The sequence below is a fragment of the Capsicum annuum genome, chromosome 1, assembly GCF_002878395.1.
Source record: "Capsicum annuum cultivar UCD-10X-F1 chromosome 1, UCD10Xv1.1, whole genome shotgun sequence".
In the NCBI taxonomy this organism is placed as follows: Eukaryota; Viridiplantae; Streptophyta; class Magnoliopsida; order Solanales; family Solanaceae; genus Capsicum; species Capsicum annuum.
The window spans coordinates 255,107,165-255,125,887 of record NC_061111.1 but is presented as its reverse complement, the minus strand read 5'-3'; the positions used below and the strand labels follow the sequence as shown (position 1 = coordinate 255,125,887).

General features: G+C 36.4%; 2 protein-coding genes across 3 annotated transcripts; one reads left to right on the top strand and one right to left on the bottom strand.

Moving 5' to 3' along the window:
- Positions 1-67: 67 nt before the first annotated feature.
- LOC107851797 (mitochondrial inner membrane protein OXA1) lies at positions 68-10,093 on the bottom strand. Of its 2 annotated transcripts, XM_016696898.2 has the most exons (11): positions 9,964-10,062; positions 9,587-9,672; positions 7,668-8,155; positions 6,971-7,061; positions 5,367-5,414; positions 4,868-4,926; positions 3,984-4,059; positions 3,758-3,889; positions 1,989-2,096; positions 776-830; positions 68-687 (listed from the first exon to the last, which is right to left on the bottom strand). In XM_016696898.2, exons 3-11 carry the CDS (start codon positions 8,141-8,143, stop codon positions 389-391), a joined length of 1,344 nt encoding a protein of 447 aa, XP_016552384.1. In that variant the 5' UTR covers positions 8,144-8,155; positions 9,587-9,672; positions 9,964-10,062; the 3' UTR covers positions 68-388. The 2 variants fall into 2 exon arrangements, with proteins under 2 accessions (XP_016552384.1, XP_016552376.1); XM_016696890.2 differs by lacking the exon at positions 9,587-9,672 and having other exon boundaries at positions 9,964-10,093.
- A 3,658-nt stretch (positions 10,094-13,751) lies between these two features.
- LOC107851813 lies at positions 13,752-17,816 on the top strand. The gene is made up of 3 exons (XM_016696913.2): positions 13,752-14,027; positions 16,827-16,987; positions 17,583-17,816. Exons 1-3 carry the CDS (start codon positions 13,955-13,957, stop codon positions 17,598-17,600), a joined length of 252 nt encoding a protein of 83 aa, XP_016552399.1. The 5' UTR covers positions 13,752-13,954; the 3' UTR covers positions 17,601-17,816.
- The last annotated feature ends 907 nt before the right edge of the window (positions 17,817-18,723 follow it).

Genomic DNA, 18,723 nt, shown 5'->3' with positions numbered 1-18,723 from the left:
TTATTTTCTTTTATTCGGTATTAAGCAAAAAAGTATAATCCTAAGAAAACTGTATAACACAATATTATAACAGAAACAAGTTTCAACAAATTACTGAAGAATTGAAACGCGATGGAATTTACTTATTACAGCAACTATGCTTCGAGTGCTGCAGCATTCTGCTCATCGTTACAAATTTCTCAACGAATGATCTTTCATGAATACCTATATTCGTATGAAAGACGAAAGAAAACCAAAAAAACATGTATGTTCCTGATGGTATATCTATGAATCCCTCTATAAACTTCTGGGAAAAAAATGAGCTTCTGTCCGAATTGTGTATACGCGGCATCAATGACCAATAGTTAGCGATCTGCTCGACGAACTTTTCTCCTTCAATCAAGGACGTTCATCGCCTCTTCTTGTTGTTCTTTCTTCTTTTTACCTGTTTCTCTAAGCTTGCAATCCGTTTACCAAGAACAGACGATGATGATGATAATGACGATGATGATGATATTACTTGACTAGCAGGTTTTGATGCCACGGCAGGTGATGATTGAGTGTGCTGTTGTGCTGCTAATTGCTTTTGAGCGGCAGCGTATTTCTTGAGAGTTTCGAAAAATGGGAGTCCCGGTTTTTGTTCAGATGGAGGAGTGACCGGTACTATAGGAACGCCAAGAAACTTCTTAACCGCGGGATTTTTAACCACTAACAAACAAGAAGACACAAGATTTTTAAGTGAAAAAACAGGTCGACTTGATGAATGCTTCTGCAGAAAATGAATCGAAATACTAACCTAATCCATATGAGAGCGAAAATATATTCGAGGTCATCCAATAGCAGAATACTGCCTGCAATGAAACAAGCGCCCTTAACGTTAATGATCTCGATTCAATCAACATATCAATATGAAAAATGGAACAATTACGGAGCAAGAACTCGAATCAAGTCCAAACACAGAAGAGATACCGCAAAACACTTAGCATTTACACGGATTATGTAGCACATTATAAAGAATTATCAAACAAACACGGCAGCACGCACACATACCAGGACGAGAGCTACATGAACTCAATATATACATCCAACGGAGTTGAAGTTTTTTCAAGGGGGATTACCTATCTGAAAATTTTTATCCGGGAAATACAAAATCCTTGTTTTGGATAACCGTGGTGTCCGGGCCAGCTTGCGGGTACCTCGACTAATTCCACGGGATACCTGCCACCTCCCACCAGCAGGCAGCAATAGGTACTAGGTAACTCTGTCCACCAAGGCTAGGAAGAAATGATGCTTTCTTGATGAGACCGTACCTATCGAGTATTGAGAACCTCAAGTAAAGTCCAGTGAGGCTCTCATAGTAGTATCCGCGTATTGGCTAATCACATCGACAATGCCATTCAGGAACTATGCTTCAGCAACAGCAGAAGAACATTTACGCCTGAAGCTATGCAGGACGAGGTGTTTTAATGTCGTTGACAATCCAGTTGCACGCTCAAAGACTAAAACCAAATTTTATGATAAATCATACCTGAGCACATGCATGCAACTTCCCAAGGATAAACTTCACTTCGGAACAAACTTTTAGGTCACGAAGACAGATCATTGCGATGATAAAATAGATCACGGATGAGATTTAGGAAAAGTAAAACCCTCGGCATACGGCATATATGAAATGGATGAAAATACGTCAGCAACGGGGTCAAAGGAATAAGAGTTGGGATCACAATTTGTGACATCATACGTAAACAAAATACAAACATGAGTGTTGCGACTAAATAGGCATGGATTGAGACAGGTGAATCGTCTAGGCGTTCAATAATTAGTTTTCACGTTCATAACTTGACTAACAATTATTGGGCACTCATGTTTGTAACTTGACTACGCCAAGAATTTATTGGGCACTCATTTTTGTAATTCGACTAATAGTGTAGTAAAAAGAACCAAAACGTAGACAAAAAGGATAGATACATGATAAAACCATTATACATGAGTTGGTTCGGACTTTTTACCTTAGGAAAACCAGCAGTAAATGGGATAGTTAACGCAGCGAAGGCCCGTGAGACGTTTTTTATAGTTTTAGCTGAAGGATTTCCTTCCAATCCTTCTTGAGCATTGCACTGAGAAAGAATAAACTCAGGTTAACAAAATGGCCAGAAATTACACGGCGTGAAGATATCCCGATAAAGATAGCAGGATCTGTAAACAACTAGTAAAGAACTGAGCTTGATATCGCGTTACGCACTTTCAGTATTGCCCCACGAAATAAATCAAACGTGGAAATTAGCGGGAGACATACAAGCAAGCAATATTATTATGGCCTATGTTACTCGAAATCGGGTGCAGGTGTCCGATACGGGTATGGATCTAGAGGTCGGATCCTTCACTGTCTCAATTTAAAGATTCGGGGATATGGATCTAGGGATGGATACGGGTGCGGGGATTCGGCGAAAAATAATTTAAATATCTAAAAATAGAGTTATAAAATATAAATTTTGAGATATTATGTGGAAAACTTGAGGAGAAAATATTTTTCAAGAAGAAAATCCTAAAAGGAGATAAAAAGAAAAGCAATAACATAGAAATTTCTATATACAAGGTATTCCATTTTCTTCAATTTCACCTTACCTTTTATTTTGATTATACAATTTCTTAAATTTGTCCGGACTTTCCCAGTCGATTTTGGTCAAAGTACCCAAAATCGGTTGACCATATCGGTTAGGGATCCCACACCCACACCCACACCCATGTCGTGTCGACACGGGTGCGGCACCGAAAGTGAAGAGTCCGAGTAACTTAGTATTTGGCAGTACACCAGAGCCAGATTTAAAGGTGATAGCGAGCACTGCTATTTTGCACGGACTCTTCACTTTCGATGCCGCACCCGTGTCGGATTCTCCAAAAATACATTAGTTTTGGAGAATCCGATACGCACCCGTTGAAATTCTTGAAGATTCCGAGCAACATAAGCGAGAAGGTATTGAGAACCTAGAACGAAAAAGTGTCCAGTGCCAAACACCAGGAAGCAGTTAATCGTTAAATTGCACACATGAGCTTAAAACATCATTTCCATGTTGATGCATGATTGCGTTCAAGACGAACAAGCAATGTTTAGCCAAGTACCGATGGCAGAGCTACCTTTGCTCCAGGGGGGTTCATCCGAACACCCTTCAACGGAAAATTATATTGTTTTTATATTATTTTTACATGGTTAAAAATATTTTTATGCATATATAGTAGATGTTGAACCCCCTTCGATTAGTTCGTATATTTACTTCTGAACCCTCTCAATGAAAATCCTAGCTCCGCCACTGCCAAGTACCATGATTTAACAAGAGAAATTAAGATCCAATATGATGCAACAACATAAGTAATCAAGACTGTTAAGAGCGTGAGGTTAAAGCTCAAATTGCACAGAAGTTTAGTCTCTAATTTTGCAATCGTTTCATTCTAAGTTGATTGGAGACTTCAAAATTGTTGCTGCACCCGTGTCGGATCCTCCAAAAATGCACTATTTTTGAAGAATCTGACACGCACCCGATGATATTTTTGAAGAGTCCATGCAACATAGGTTTCATTAATATCTTTTTAGGAAAATTTTACTCTCATTAGAAAATAAAAATAAAAAGGAAAAGTTCTCTATACAAACCTAAAACCATAAGCATCATCATCAAGATTCGGAAGTCATCCAGAATAATGTTCCATCAGAGAATAGACGAAGGTATAGTCGACGAAAGCACCATAAAATAATACACTGCGAAAAAACAAAAGGACAACTCACCTCCACCGTTATCCAGAAAGTCAATGCCGTCAAAATTGGGAAGATGTACATGCTATCCGGAACGGTTAAATCAGTAAACCATAAAACTCCCCCTTGTCTGAAAGAAGGGACCTTTTCCACCATATTTGAAATCTGCATTTTACGGTGATAAATATAGTCTTGAGAATGAAAATGGTTGGGACGGAAACAAATGACATCATAGACGGCAGAAAGGGAATAATCTTACGGCCATAAAGAAACTGACGAAGACTGGCCCTTGTATTATAATTCCTTTTAAGGGAGTGAACGGTGTAACTCCATGTCTGCAAGAATGTCATAGATTATATAGGTCAATAATCATATGAAATTATCAACTTAACCATCCCTTTTATACGAGTACCGTTATCATCATTTATAAAATCATGGTAACTGCTAGAACGTGCCGGTGGCAAACCGAGAATTTTATGTTATTACTCCCTCAGTCTTAATGTATGTGACGGTGTTTGACTTGACACGGAGTTCAAGAAAGAAAGATGGAACTTCGGAATTTGTGGTCTAAAATTAGCCATAGATATATGGGTAGCTATAAATCGTCTTATTAAGGCTAAAAATAGAAAGTCTAAAGTTAAATTATTACTAAATATAGAAAGACGCTATTCTTTGAGGCACAATTATGATCTACTCAAACTATTCGTACATTGAATCTACATGTATCAGGACAACTATTTAGACGTTCAACTGTCAGGGAATGCAAAACGAATGCTAGAATAAGAGGGAAAATGTACTCACTAATTAAAAAGTTCACCGTAAAAGTAAATTCGAACAGTCTTTAAAAGTAAATTCGAACAGTCTTTACGAGAGAAAAGAGAAAAAGAGAAATTTGTGGTGTGTGCATCTCCATATGAGAAGCTAGTTATGTTTTATCAGCTACTCCGAGTGCAACTAAAACAAGCTAAGTTGCGTGGACTCTTCACTTTTGATGCCGCACCCGTGTCGGATTCTCCAAAAATACACTACTTTTGGAGGATCCGACACTCACCCGATGATATTTTTGAAGAGTCCGAGCAACATACCGTGCAACTAAAACAAGTCGTACATTAGTGGCTAGATCGTTAATGAAAAGTTGCTTACTGCTTCATAGCCGCCTGCATTTTTTGTTGACCTTCAGCCACAGCTGCCGGAGCCATACCCTAGTAAAAAGGTAAAAAGTTAAATCAGGTATCGAGCATGCTAGCTTAATATTTTTTTTTTTTTATTCCTTTAAAAAAAGAAGCACTGCCCGGTGCACTAAAACTTCCGCTATGAGCAGGGTCCGGACTCCGAGGAAGGGCTGGACCATAAAGAAAAGGAGGGATGCAACACGAGGACTTCTCAAGGGCTCACCCATCCTAGTACTACTCTAGTACAAGCACACTTAACTTCGAAGTTCTGATGGGATCCAGCTAAGTTGCTCGGACTCTTCAAAAATGTTGACGCACCCATGTCGGATCCTTCAAAAATGCACTATTTTTTAAGGATCCGACATGCACCTATGACATTTTTGAAGGTCGAATAACGTAACGCAGTGGCTAGCTCAACCAAAAGGAACCAAAGAAAAGAAGAATCAGAAGATAATCCAACTAAAACCTACCCGATTTTGCATCTCTTCGTTAATTGCATCCAACTTTGGCTTCAAAATCTGCAGAAGACATAATTGTTAAGAAAATGAATCGATGGACTGAATTTCACCAAAAAAAATAAGCAAAACAGGATGAGTAGCAGAGAAAACCGAAACTAGAGAAGATAATAGACCATGATAAATTAACGGAAACAACTATAGTTCTTTTTTAAGCTTCGGTTTGCCTAAGAAATGTAGAACAGTCTCGAAAGAAGTTTTGCTTCAGATCAGCAAATAGCTGGTTACTTCAACATTTTAACCATATAAAAGTTCATGAAAACTCCGCGGTGAACTTTAGATAGCAGGCCTCACATCAAATAAAGGAGAAAGATTGTGATGAGTTGATAACCAACGTAAAATAGTCAAACTTTTAAGAATCTACCGAGCTAAGAGAACTCAATCATCACTGTCTACTTCAGATTATAGCAGTATTACCACGTTACTCCTTCGACTTTGCAAAAACACTTTCCAACTTTCATTTTGCAAATCGTGTGTATGTCGAACAGAACAATTTTATACCATCTGAGGTATCCCATCCTTCCGATAAAGGCTATAATAAAATTCTTTATATGACATGAAGGTAATACTGCTTGTTTTATGCAACTTTCGACTAGGAAACACGACATATCTTTGTACTTGCAGGTAGCAGTTCCTACAAATGAACTGCTAACACTAAAATATGAAGATGTTTGAAGTTTGATTGAGGACCGCAAGAAATCCTGTTACGGGAATTAAAAATGGGTTTTATTTGATAAGCTATCTACAAGGCACTACAGTGATTTCGATTTTTTCTTTTTGATATGTTACAACTTACCACAGTATTTCTAATGCAGGGATACTATCATGTATCTCACTCAGTGTTCATAGGTTCGTAAGTTGGAGTTCTACTTAAAAGCAAGAGTTTTAATCTATGTTGCTCAGACTCTTCCAAATGTCGATGGGTGTGTGTCAGATTCACCAAAACTAGAGTATTTTTGGAGAATCTGACACGGGTCCGCCATCGAAAGTGGAGAGTCTGCGCAACTTAAGTTTCAATACAGCTGCTTCAATTATATTTACGAGCACAAAAGATCAAGAACTACAAAAAAGCTACAATAGAGTAGAAAATCGAAGTTCCAAAGGACCTTCAGGTTAGGTTTTGCAAATGTTTTCAGCCCAATCAAGAAAAACGGAAATCAATCGGACACATTTTTTGTTGCGAACAATGTGAAGGTATATGAGGCGAGCAAAAAGCCTTTCCCTGGATCCGGGTGTGAGCATTTACCCATCGCCTGCTTGGCTGCTTCATCTGCCGAGCTTCCTCTTTCTTCTAAGATAACACCTTTGCTGCCGCTCGACTTAAATTTCTGACTTCACTTCCCACTTTCTTTCCTAAAACTTTGTGATAAAAGCAGTGTCCTAATCGGACCTTAAGATCCTATTCTACGGTCCCCAGTGCGCTAAAAATGGTTATACCAGAAACTGCCTTAATATGTTACCGAATAAATAAACAAAGAGACTCGCAAAAGAAAAAACTTAGAAAGGGTCGGTCATGGTGTCACAAGAGTAAGGTTAAGATGCACTACAGAAAAACTTACCGCGAATTTCGAAGTAGCTTTGAGCTGATTAATCATTAATGGAAGAGTTATACATCGAATAAGAATCGTTGTTGCGATGATTGATGCCCACCTGAAGAACATTCGAATTTCCAAAATGAAGTCGTCAGTCATTTTGTCACAAGATAAACCACAAGTTGATTTTTAACTTATCAATATTACATTAAAACCAAGAGCGAGAAACAAACTACGCATGTTAAGGCTTCCTAGGTGTTTCGGATGAAATATTTCCTCCTTCCGTTGAAATTCTGAGGAGAAAATCTCTCGAAAACCAAAATAAAAAGCACCTTAAGAGTCTCGAATTAACCCTCAATATTTAGAATTCTATCAAACTTTTAAAATAGACACACACACACATATATATATGAAATAAAAGTAAACATATTCAGAAACGATTTTTATATGCGGCGGGAAAGACTTCTGCAAGTTTCCCTCCCTCTTTAATACGGAAATTTGGGAATAAGTTGTTTGTGGATAAAATTATATATGCCACTCTTTTTCCTTTTAACCTAAGTTGCTCGGACTCTCCAAAAATGTTGCCGCACCCGCGTCGGATCCTTCAAAAATACACTATTTTTGGAGGATCCGACACGCACCCGTAGACATTTTTGAAGAGTCCGAACAACTTAGCTTTTAACTACTTCATCAATTCAAACGAGCAATATCATGTTATTCTTACCAATCAAGCCCGGTAAAAATATGAACGTAATCGATCAAGTACTGCAATGCCTGCACTGGCAAAAACGAGTCCGCAGCAGCAATTGCCACCTCATTCACTGCTGGAACTTGAGAAGCTACAGCCTCAACTGCCTTATCGGCAAGCTCAGCAACCTCACTGATGTACTCTATCTTCTCTGCTCCTCCGCCAACACTACTAGACATATTCCTGGTAAACATAGACCCCGAATTCATCGGAATCATGAGGTGTGGAGCACAAAATCTCCAATCTTGAAACGGGTTTCTAGAGCCAGTAAAACTGTTAATTCCACTTCTGACATAATGGGGTTGGAAAAAACTGGGAATTCTTGGATTTTCACGACTGGGTAATTCGTGGTTTTTACGATCATCATTGTGGCAATAAAATATTGCTGGAGAAACTCCTTTTTGCTGATAAAGAAACTTAGCTCTCGTTGTCAAGCTTCGCCTATAAGCCATTCGATTTGCGTCCTTCAAAATATGAAAAAATTAGCAATTCAAATGCCAAAGACTACTATTGGAGAGAGTAAGAAGTATGTACGCAGCCTTACCCCTACCTTATGAAGGTAAAGAGATTGTTTCCGATAGACCCTCAGCTCAAGAAAGACTAATCCTTTATAATCATTCAGTAATTATACGACACAGAAAACTACAAAATGATAGATTAATACAAAAAATAAAGCTATTCCGATCCAGTTATACTTGGATTAATAATCCAAACACCAGAAACTACGACAACATACCTCTCAGTGTAAAGTTCCACAAGTGGGGTATGGTGAGGATAACGGAGCTAGAATTTTCACTAAGTGGGTCCAAAAGATGAAGAAGTCGAGGCGATTCAATATCTACTATATATATATATAAAAGAATAAACAATTTTAACCATATACAAACAGTATAATTTTTCCGCCAAAGAGGGTTCTCATAGGTTGTTTCTGATAGACCCTCTAGCTCAAGAAAGACTACAACAACAACAACTTACGAAGTGTATTCCCACAAAGTGAGGTCTGAGGAGGGTAAAGTGTACGCAGTCCATACCACTACCTCAAACGAAGTAGAGAGGTTGTTTTCGATAAACCTCCGACTCAGGACATATAACAGTACACCAAACAAAAAACATAAAAGCATACAACAAGGTACTACTATAAACTATCTATCCAATATCATAGACATCACGAAACACCACGAACAAGAAACTCCAAGCACTATCTCTAGAAAGACTAAAACTTTATAATAATTCAGCAAGTATGCGTCACCAAAAATACAAAAACGATTGAAGAACACCAAAGTAATATACTATTCGGATACAGTTATACTCAAACTAGTAATTCAAACACCAAATACTACTACTACAACAACAGACCCAGCATAATCCCACGAAGTGGGGTCTAGAGAGGATAGTTTCTAGTAACCTTACCCCTACCTTATGAACATAATTTTCACCAAGAACTTCAAACTATGAAGAACCCGGGATTCAACATCTACAACAACAACATACCCAGTGTATTCCCACCTAGTGGGGTCTGGGGAGGGTAGAGGGTAGAGGGTAGAGTGTACGCAGATCATACCACTACCACTACCACTACTCAGGAGAAGTAGAGAGGTTGTTTCCGATAGGGGTTCAACATCTAGTTTATAATATAAAAAGGGCAGCCCGGTGCACTAAAGCACTCGCTATATGCAGCGTCCGGGGAAGGGCCCCATCATAAGGATGTATTGTACGCAGCCTTACCTTGCATTTCTGCCTACCACTACCCCAGGAGAAGTAGAGAGGTTGTTTCCAATAGGGGTTCAACATCTAGTTTATAATATAAAAAGGGCAGCGCGTTGCACTAAAGCACTCGCTGTACGCAGTGTCCGGAAAAGGGCTCCACCATAAGAGTGTATTGTACGCAGTCTTACCTTGCATTTCTGTCTGAGGCTATTTCCAAAACTTGAACTCGTGACCTCCAGGTCACGTGGCAGCAACTTTATCAATTACTCCAAAGCTATATATACAATAAAAAAAATAATTTTAACTATATATAAACAGTATTAATTTCCACTCAGACAACCCCTCGGCCCTACCTAACTCTGTCCCTACTTATAAAGGTAAAAAGGTCATTTCCAATAGACCCTCAGCTCAATAAAGACTAAACTTGTATATACAAAATGATTAAAGAACACCAAAATAATACTAATAGGATCCATTAAACTCAAATTCAAGATCCCCAATTGGTGAAAAATAAAAAAATAATTAAATATTTTATATACAAAATGAGTAAAGATTGATGACTTACAGTTAAATGTTTATAGTTGGAGTTGGATCCAACAAGCAACTGAAAAATGCAGAGGGTTTAGTTGAGTTCGTGGGGTTTAAGGTTTATGTTCTAGAAAATTACATAAATAGTCCCTTAATTTTGATGTATGTTCAGAATAGTTCTTTTAAGTATGGACTGAACATTTTTGGTCCTTTAGGTTTTGCAAAACTAAACACTTTTAGCCTCCAAAAAATATTTATCACTTTAACTATTATAAAATTAAACAAGTAAATACACGTATTCTACATGACATAATATGTGTCCTGGATGGCATAATATAAATCTGTTCGAGTGTATCTCACGGGAATCGTCATGTTGAACGGGTGTATCTATACTTGTACATGTCAAATATCATGCAATTTGAATTTTGATATGTAGAACGTGTGTCAAATCGCGTTGGATACACACGTCCTACATGTCAAATCGCATGAGATTTGCTGCGTAGGATGGATATGCGTGTTTGTTCAATTTTATGATGGTTGAAGTGTCAACTTGTGCATACTCATAGATGCCAACTTAGGCCAAGTTAACGTGTATGTATAAAGTTTGAGGCGAAACTCCCTTCTTATGTCGAGGTCATACATCATATAATAGGTTCGAATTGAAGCCGAAGACCTATTTGAAGTCAAGGTGGCTTTAAGGTATGCCACGTCGTATTTTAGAGTCCACCTCCTCTTCAAATATGTTCTCGGCGACTTGATGATTCTCTCGAAATGCAGGTATCACCTGTCGCCCGATCATCTTGTTCATTATAATCTTATCGCTCCTAATATATACATTCAAACGTTCATCTCAACTTCTTCATTTTCGCTAGCACATGGTACTCCTATCAATTAGTACTATATTAAAAAAAAATGTAGAAAAAATATTTTTCAAGAATGATAAAGTAGCAAGTGGAAAAAAAAAAATTATAGCTAGCTATTGTAAAAGAATATTCAACAAATTATTAATAATAATTTAATATTAAGAGGGACAAAATGTGACATGTTTGACTAGCAATATGTTAGTCACTTTCCATGAAACTTAGTACCGACATTTTTGACACGTAGAAAAGTAAGTTATTTATCACATAATTGTAAAATATTATACACTTTGGGAATAATTCTTAAATATTTTAAATTATTAATTATTATCTTATAATATTATATTTAAGTTTTATGTCATACATCAATAAAAAATGATATTATATAGCTCAGCTCCATCTTAGTTATCGCTTTATTTAGAGACGAATTTAAAATTTGAACTCAGTAAAAGTACCAATATCTTAATATGAACGTCAACAAAAATTTTATGATAATACGGATAACTGTATTTAATGATTTTATAATCGCCAAAAAAAAAACCCTCAAGAAGTCAATAAGTATAGTGTCGAAAACAACCTCTTCTAGCCTTTTTTTTTTCTCTTTTGATTTGCATGCATGTCTCAGATAATGTCACGTAAATTAAGACGAAAATAATACTTATTTATTATTTATTTTATATAAATTAGACCATTGATGCAACATGGTACGTACTATGGTCTAACATGACCTGGAAGGACGTGTGATATAGTTGGCAATATATGGACAATAATTATTTTCGAAAGAATTTAAGTTATATATACAATCAGTATAAAAAAATATCATATCATTTAATACAAATCGACAAGTTATTTATGTATTAAATTGTTGCTCTATTTTCAGAATTACAGTATATATTATAATGTAAAAACATGAATTTCATTAATTAATTAGTTAATTAATCATATTTAATAATCATTTTTATGTGTTTTCATTCGATATTCGAAGTTCATTTTGAAATTCAACTAATCTGAATTTAATCCCAAAAATTTCATTTTGGGAGTCATTTTTAGAGCTCAACACATATTATTTTAGAGTCTAAATTTTTTTATGTACCGTTAATATAAATTTTTTTGTAGGTTTTCTTGGTCAATGGATTTCTCAAATATGGTTTATTTATCTTGTGTAATTTACGGATTATTGCATTCGAGCAGGATTTACCTCATATGCACTTGAACGATTGTGACAACAAATTCCCTTCTCAACCAAAAGAAAATTCTTAAAATATGAGATTTAGAATTTTAAAAATAAAATATATTACTATCTAATAGAACAGATAAAAATAATCTGATAACATAAAAGTTATTTATATTTATATTAGCAAAAATTTGTACTTAAAATTCAATTATTTTATTCCATATGTGTTTTATTATTTCTCTATAAAAAGTCTAATTAATCAACCATAACACATGCACTATACTACATACTCACTTCACATTCTCTCTCTCTCCTCTCTCTCTCTCTAAATTATTGTGTTTTATTTCTCTTCTTTGCTTCAAAAATCTTCAATTTTCTCATTAGAAATCAACAAAAATATTAATGGGAAATTGTATGGAAAAATGTTTATTACAAAGAGAAGAAGAAGAAGAAATAATAGAGAATCAAAGAGAAAATGTGGTGGAGAAAAATGGAAATAATAAAAATAATTTTATGAGAATAAAGATAGTTTTGAGTAAAGAAGAATTGGAGATTTTATTGGTGCAATTAAAACTCAATGAAGGGAAAAATTTGGATGAATTATTGGAAGAAATTGAAAGAAAAAAAAGAGATAATTATAAGTGGAAACCTTCTTTAGAAAGTATTACAGAGAGTCCAGAAATTCAGGAGATAAGTTACTCGGACTCTTCGAAAATGTCATGAAGTATCTATCGGATGATTCAAAAGTACGTGCATTTTTGAAGGATTTGACACGTATTAGACATGGCGATATCGTATTTGAAGAGTCAGAACAACTTAGATCGGGATCGTGAAATAAAACAAAAACATACATATACATATACATTTTTTTATATTTTCTTTTATTGGTTTAATTTGTTTTGTAATGTAATATTCTATATATTGAATAATTGAGTTACTTCCCCTTTTAAGTAATTTTTTGTCTTTTTTTTTTTTTTTTGATTTTCTGTTGATAATTTCAGATAGTTCGATGTTCAACCCAAGTGTTGGGCATTATCCTTTTGAATCAAAGTAGGTTGCGACTGTTGTATCTTCCCTGCTGGCTGTATGAGCGGGTTGTCCCTCACTGCTGCGTTCTTTGTTGCTACGAATTAAAGGAAAATAGTTGAATGGAGCATCAGGCGGGTTACACGTTCTACAGTGTCGAGATGTGAGGTGCAGATGGTGATGATTACCCCGGGGTATGCGATAGCGCTTTATCTCATCCTTACCTTAATAAAGGAACTTAATAACTAAACTTCCCCTTGTCTTTATCCTCTTGTTCTGAGTCTGCCACCTATCGAGTCGAACAAAGCCTTTTGCCTTAGGCCCGATAGCTTCACTTTTAACCCGCATTATCTGGGAAAAACATAGAAACAATTCCCTCATCCCGATGCAGCTTCTCCCTCCGATGCATGAAATCTAATAATTCCTATTCTTACTAACCTTTTTGCCTAGCGTCTTTCCGATATTTATAAATAACCTCTTGCAGAAATACATAGTAAGATTGCATGCAATAGACTCTTGAATCTCACGCATAATGAGAGTTTTAGCGCATCGAGCCGCCTACTATGTTACTCCCTCTATCCATCTTTACTCGTCCACTTTTTTTATTTTGTGATGTTCAACAATACTTGTACAGTTTTAAAAAATTCAATAAATAATTTACCTATTTTTATCCAGTTTACTCTTAATTTAAATACAATACATCACTAATTACATTTTCAAAGCAAAATATTTATTATATTTAAAAGATGATATATTCAAAACACCCCTCTATTTCCGCGAAGCATAAATATATTTTAAATGGCTATTCCTAGCAACTTTATAAAGAGGGGCTATATTTCTAAAAGTGGCTATACTTGTAATTACATTTACTACGTTTTTTTTCTTTTTCTTTAGAAATTTGTTTGATTATTTTCAATTGTCATATAGACTTTTTCTCTTAGAACAATTGAAGAAGAAAGCAAGCAAGAATGGGTGGTGGAGTTCAAGCAATGAAGAGAATCCCACGCATCAAGTTCCCACAAAGGCACTCTAAGCCTTCTGGTACACATGCCCCCATCTTCCTCTATTTATATATATTTATGCTTAATATTATTTTATGTTTTTTGCTGATATGTTGGTGGAATCTTGATTTGTTAATTATTTTTTAGATAATATGTTGGTGTGTTCTTGATTTGTTAATTATTATTTAGGTAATATGTTGATGGATTCTTGATTTTTTGTTGCTAGTATATTGGTGGATTCTTGATTTTTTTTTTTTTTTTTTTCTGATATGTTGTTGTGTTCTTGATTTGTGAATTGTTATTTAGCTAATATGTTGATGGATTCTTGATTTTTTTTTTTTTGCTAATATATTGGTGGATTCTTGATTTTTTTTTTTTCTGTTTTGTTGTTGTTGTTGTAGCTAATATGTTGGTGGATTCTTGATGGTTTTTTTGGACCCCCAATTATTAGTTTTTTTCTTTTTATTGTTTTTGTTTTTGTTTTTATTCCTCCCTAGGAGCTCACAAACTATCAGATCTTTTAAGACCCATCACAGTCCAGATTGTGTTGAAGCAAAGTTGATTGTTTGATTGCTTTTTGTTAACTTTTACTTGTGTTCAGTTTCAATTAAGTGGATATAGCTGTGAAGGAATAGTTGGTGAGGAAGAGGGAGGGGGGGGAGGGTGGTGGTGGTTCAAGATCAATAATCTTGCTTCAAGTGATGAGTGTTTATTAGATTTGATTGTTATGGTATATGAGCTTAATTTCGAAAGGGTACATAGAATATGTTGATGGATTCTTGATTTGTTTGATTTTTTTGCTAATTCAGTTTTGGCTTTCGTTTTAGTGCAGAATGGTATAGAGGATTCGTATAGTTGACTGCAATTAGTTTGTGGCTGAAGCAAAGTTGATTGCTTTTTGTTTAGGTATAGTTGTGTTTAGTTTCCACGGAGGCACTCAAGTTAATTCTTCTGTGAATTTATACCACACTAGTAGAATACATGAGTGCATTACGAGTCATTATTGACTAGAAACGAGAAGGAAATTGTGAATAGTTTAACAAAAAGGAAGCATCGTTCTTTTCCCTTCCATTCATTTTCGTATGAAAAATTCTCTTTATTCAATGTTAATGGTATAGACGATTCACGTACCCAAACCCAGTCCTAGTTTGGGTCGAAGCAAAGTTGATTCATTGCTTTCTTTGTTTACTTATAGTTGTGCTTAGTGAAAGAGTTGCTCATAAGAAAGACGGGGTTGGAGTGGATGGTGGTTCAGGATCCTTAATGTTGCTTTGAGTGATGAGTATTTATTAGATTTGATCGTTTTGGTAAATGAACTTAGTTTCGAAAGGGTTCGTAAAGTTTTTCTAATTATGTGTGGCGGTTGGTTGAGAAAGTCTCGGTTGGGGATCCAAGGGTATTCACTAGGAGCAATTCCCCTGCAAGTTTATTCGTTTGTGAATTTATACCACGTCACTAGAACATCCAGTTGCACTGAGAGCCATCATTATTTTCCCTTTGATTCATCTTCTTATGAAAACTCGCTTTATTTCGGTATGTGGGAGTAAGTTTCTTCCTTTAAGATACCCTTTAGGACACAAAATAGGCAATGACGAAAAACTCATTTTAGTACAGTATTAAATGATGCTATAATTGTATCCAATAAGGGTTATGACTTATGACCTTGGATTTTACTTTTTGTTCTTATTCTCAAAAAGTTTACTTCTCGTTGTTATTGGTTTAGACATATAACATTTAATTATGTTACAGTCAATTTGTCCAAGTAAAAACTTGATTTATTGGAAGGTGCTGGTGTGAAATATTTAAGAACTGCTTGTTTAGGAGGGAAAGAACGCGTTCTGAATACTCCAGTTTCGGTTCAGGGTTTTACTGAATGCCCCATGGCTACAAATACAAAGTACTCCCTCCATTTCAATTTGTTTGTCTTGCTTTCCGTTTTAGTCCGTTTCATAAAGAATGCCTCTTTCCTTTTTTTGGCAACTCTTTAATTCTAACTCTCCACGTGTCATGTTTAAGACTACAAGATTAAAGGGTATTTTGGTACATTCCACCTATGTTGCTCGGTCTCTTCAAAATTGTTAACGGGATGTGTGCCAGATTCTCCAGAGGAGTATTTTTCGGAAGTATTCTTTACTTTCATAAAGTCCATGCAAAGTCAAAACCAGACAAAGAAATTGAAACGGAGGGACTGAGGGAGTACATAGATATGGTTTGGTTACCTGATTAGTTGTGGTATGTTAAGTGCATTGTTGAAATTGATGCAGATATCATGTCTGCGAAGATTGAGGAATAGCACAAGTAAGGATGCTATTTTTATCGATCCTTGTATGTTGGAGATGTCTTGAATGAATAACATTTAAGATATATTACATGATTCTTCTCTCCGTCCATTCTTCTTTGTTCTTCCGTGTTCTTTAATCTCTACTCCTTCCTCACTGTTTCTGCACTTCGTTATATATTGTCCAAACCGTGAACACCCTTAAAATACCATCATTTCCGTGGCGTTTTAGCTCCATATCATCCCTCTATCTTTTCTCATTCTTGTGATCGAAGATCATCACATCATATTGGTAAGCTAAATTCTAATAGTGCGTAATAGAGTGTTTGGTTCTGAAGTATGGAAGATCCTGCATGACGAGCACCTAAAATAGTATGATCTTGAAAGCTGTATGAAGTTACTGTTTTGTAGAATTAGGTTGTTGACGGGTACAATGTTTTCAATGGTCATGACGATCAATGGTTATATTGGTTACTAACGCATTTAGCTGGAAATCGGTTGCTTGCTTGTACACTTCCATATTTTCTTTTTTTAGACGTGAAGGTTCTTTTTGTTCTGCAGGTTCGACATCCCAGAATTCCCAACATCAGAAAACTCCAGCGGCTGAAGAAGCTCCTCGAACATTTTTCTCAAGGTCCCAATCTACCACGTCTGTTGCAGGAAAGGCTTCCGACCAACCCAAACGAACACCAGTTACTCAGGACGAAATTGAATCCATTTTGGTACGTACCAACTGATAATACATAGTCTTGAACATACTTACATAGCCACGATGTCCGGACTAGCTTGCACTTGCCTCGACTACTTTCATGGGGTACCTACTACCTACTACCTCCCACCAACACGAGTACCGGGTAACTATGTCCACCAAGGTTTGAACAAATAGGAAGAAATCACCTAGTGTTTTTTTGCCGCTGTCAGGATTTAAACCTGAGACCTCATGGTTCTCAATCTACTTATCGACCACTAAGCCACATCCTTGTGTGCTATTTAGTTGGTTTATTCGAGTGAGATTGTTCTTACTAGGGAAGCAAATGTGTAATTGGAAGAGCATGAAACGGATATATACTTGTCTTTTGTCGTAAGTATCTCTCATGGCACGTGCTGAACGTAAGATGTAGACTTTGACATTGAATCCTGACGCGGTTATATGATGGATAACGCACAACATAATTGAGGATTTTCTCGCCAACAGTGTATAACATGGACTACAACAACTGGAAAATGAGATGATGTTCTAATTAGTCGCAGTGTTGGCCTTTTTTTCGTTATGCTTTCAATTCATTCGACCGTCTAATTGTTTTTCCCTTTTGACAGTTGGGTGGCTGCATCTGACTTCATTACATTCAGAGAGAAGACACGGTTCATGACTTCGCGCTTATGTCTACTTTTTCGTGTTTATGTTTTAACTGTTGTGTCACTTGTTGGAACCAGTGACTGCAACCGATGTTTCTGACTAGTGATTGTTAATAATTCGTTATGCATGGAATGGTTATCGCGACCTGGATTTGGCGAACTATCTCATAAATCGATAGACTTTGTTCTTTGGTATAGAATGTAACCATTTGCAGACATTGCATGATAAGATTCTCTACCATCTGGCTATAGAACTTATGATAGACTATCTAGATCACACCTTCCAGGACCTTGCTAACGCGGGATGCTTTGTACACCGGGTTTCCCAAACATATAGAACTTACAGACGACTTCGATTTGCTGGGATTGAAGCATTGCAGTTGTAGTTATTACAGACATTGCATGATGATATTCTTTGCTTTATTCTTGATCTTGAGTCGGGGGTCTATCGAAAACAGCCTCTACTTTTTCGGAAGTAGCGGTATGGACTGCGTACATTTTACCCTCCCAGACCCTACTTGGTGGGAATTCACTGGTTTTGGTGGTGGTGGTAAGCTGAAAATTTCTGTGCATATGTTCCATCAAAGAGTTTGTGCATAAGTTCGATTTAAAAGGGCAGCCTGGTGCACTAAAGCTTCTGTTTCGTGTGGGGTTTGGGTAGGGGCCGGAATTATACACAACCTCACGGCTTGAACTCGTGACCTTCTGGTCACATGGCAAAGACTTCACCAAAGCTAACCAACCAGGCAAATAAAAAATGAGAATAGAAATCAAAGGGGTAAAGGTATAATACTAATGAATAATGATGTACCAACATGGGTTGTGGTGCAGCGGATAGGGCTGCTCCACCCTTAATCAGAGGTTGAGGGTTCGAACCTGGGCATGGAGAAAAGTCTGTTGGGAGCGCTACTCCCCGAATGGGGTCTTACTCGGTGCGAATTCGAATTAGTCGAGCTCTAAGAACGGGTACCGGACACTGGATGGGAAACCAAAAAAAATGAATAATGATGTAAAGAATCAAGAATCAAGTCACAAGCAATCAACGAATAACAATGATTATTCCATAATCTTTAACTATTTTATAGATATCTTTCAATTGCTT

Bases quoted from the DNA above. Each gene is read 5' to 3' on its own strand.
- LOC107851813 (XM_016696913.2), top strand. From the start codon at position 13,955: ATGGGTGGTGGAGTTCAAGCAATGAAGAGAATCCCACGCATCAAGTTC. The intron at 14,028-16,826 runs GTACACATGCCC...TTTGTTCTGCAG, and splicing joins AAGGCACTCTAAGCCTTCTG to GTTCGACATCCCAGAATTCC.
- LOC107851797 (XM_016696890.2), bottom strand. From the start codon at position 8,143: ATGGCTTATAGGCGAAGCTTGACAACGAGAGCTAAGTTTCTTTATCAG. The intron at 831-1,988 runs GTAAAAAGTCCG...GTTTCATTGCAG, and splicing joins TTACTGCTGGTTTTCCTAAG to GCAGTATTCTGCTATTGGAT. The intron at 688-775 runs GTTAGTATTTCG...CTTGTTTGTTAG, and splicing joins TTCGCTCTCATATGGATTAG to TGGTTAAAAATCCCGCGGTT.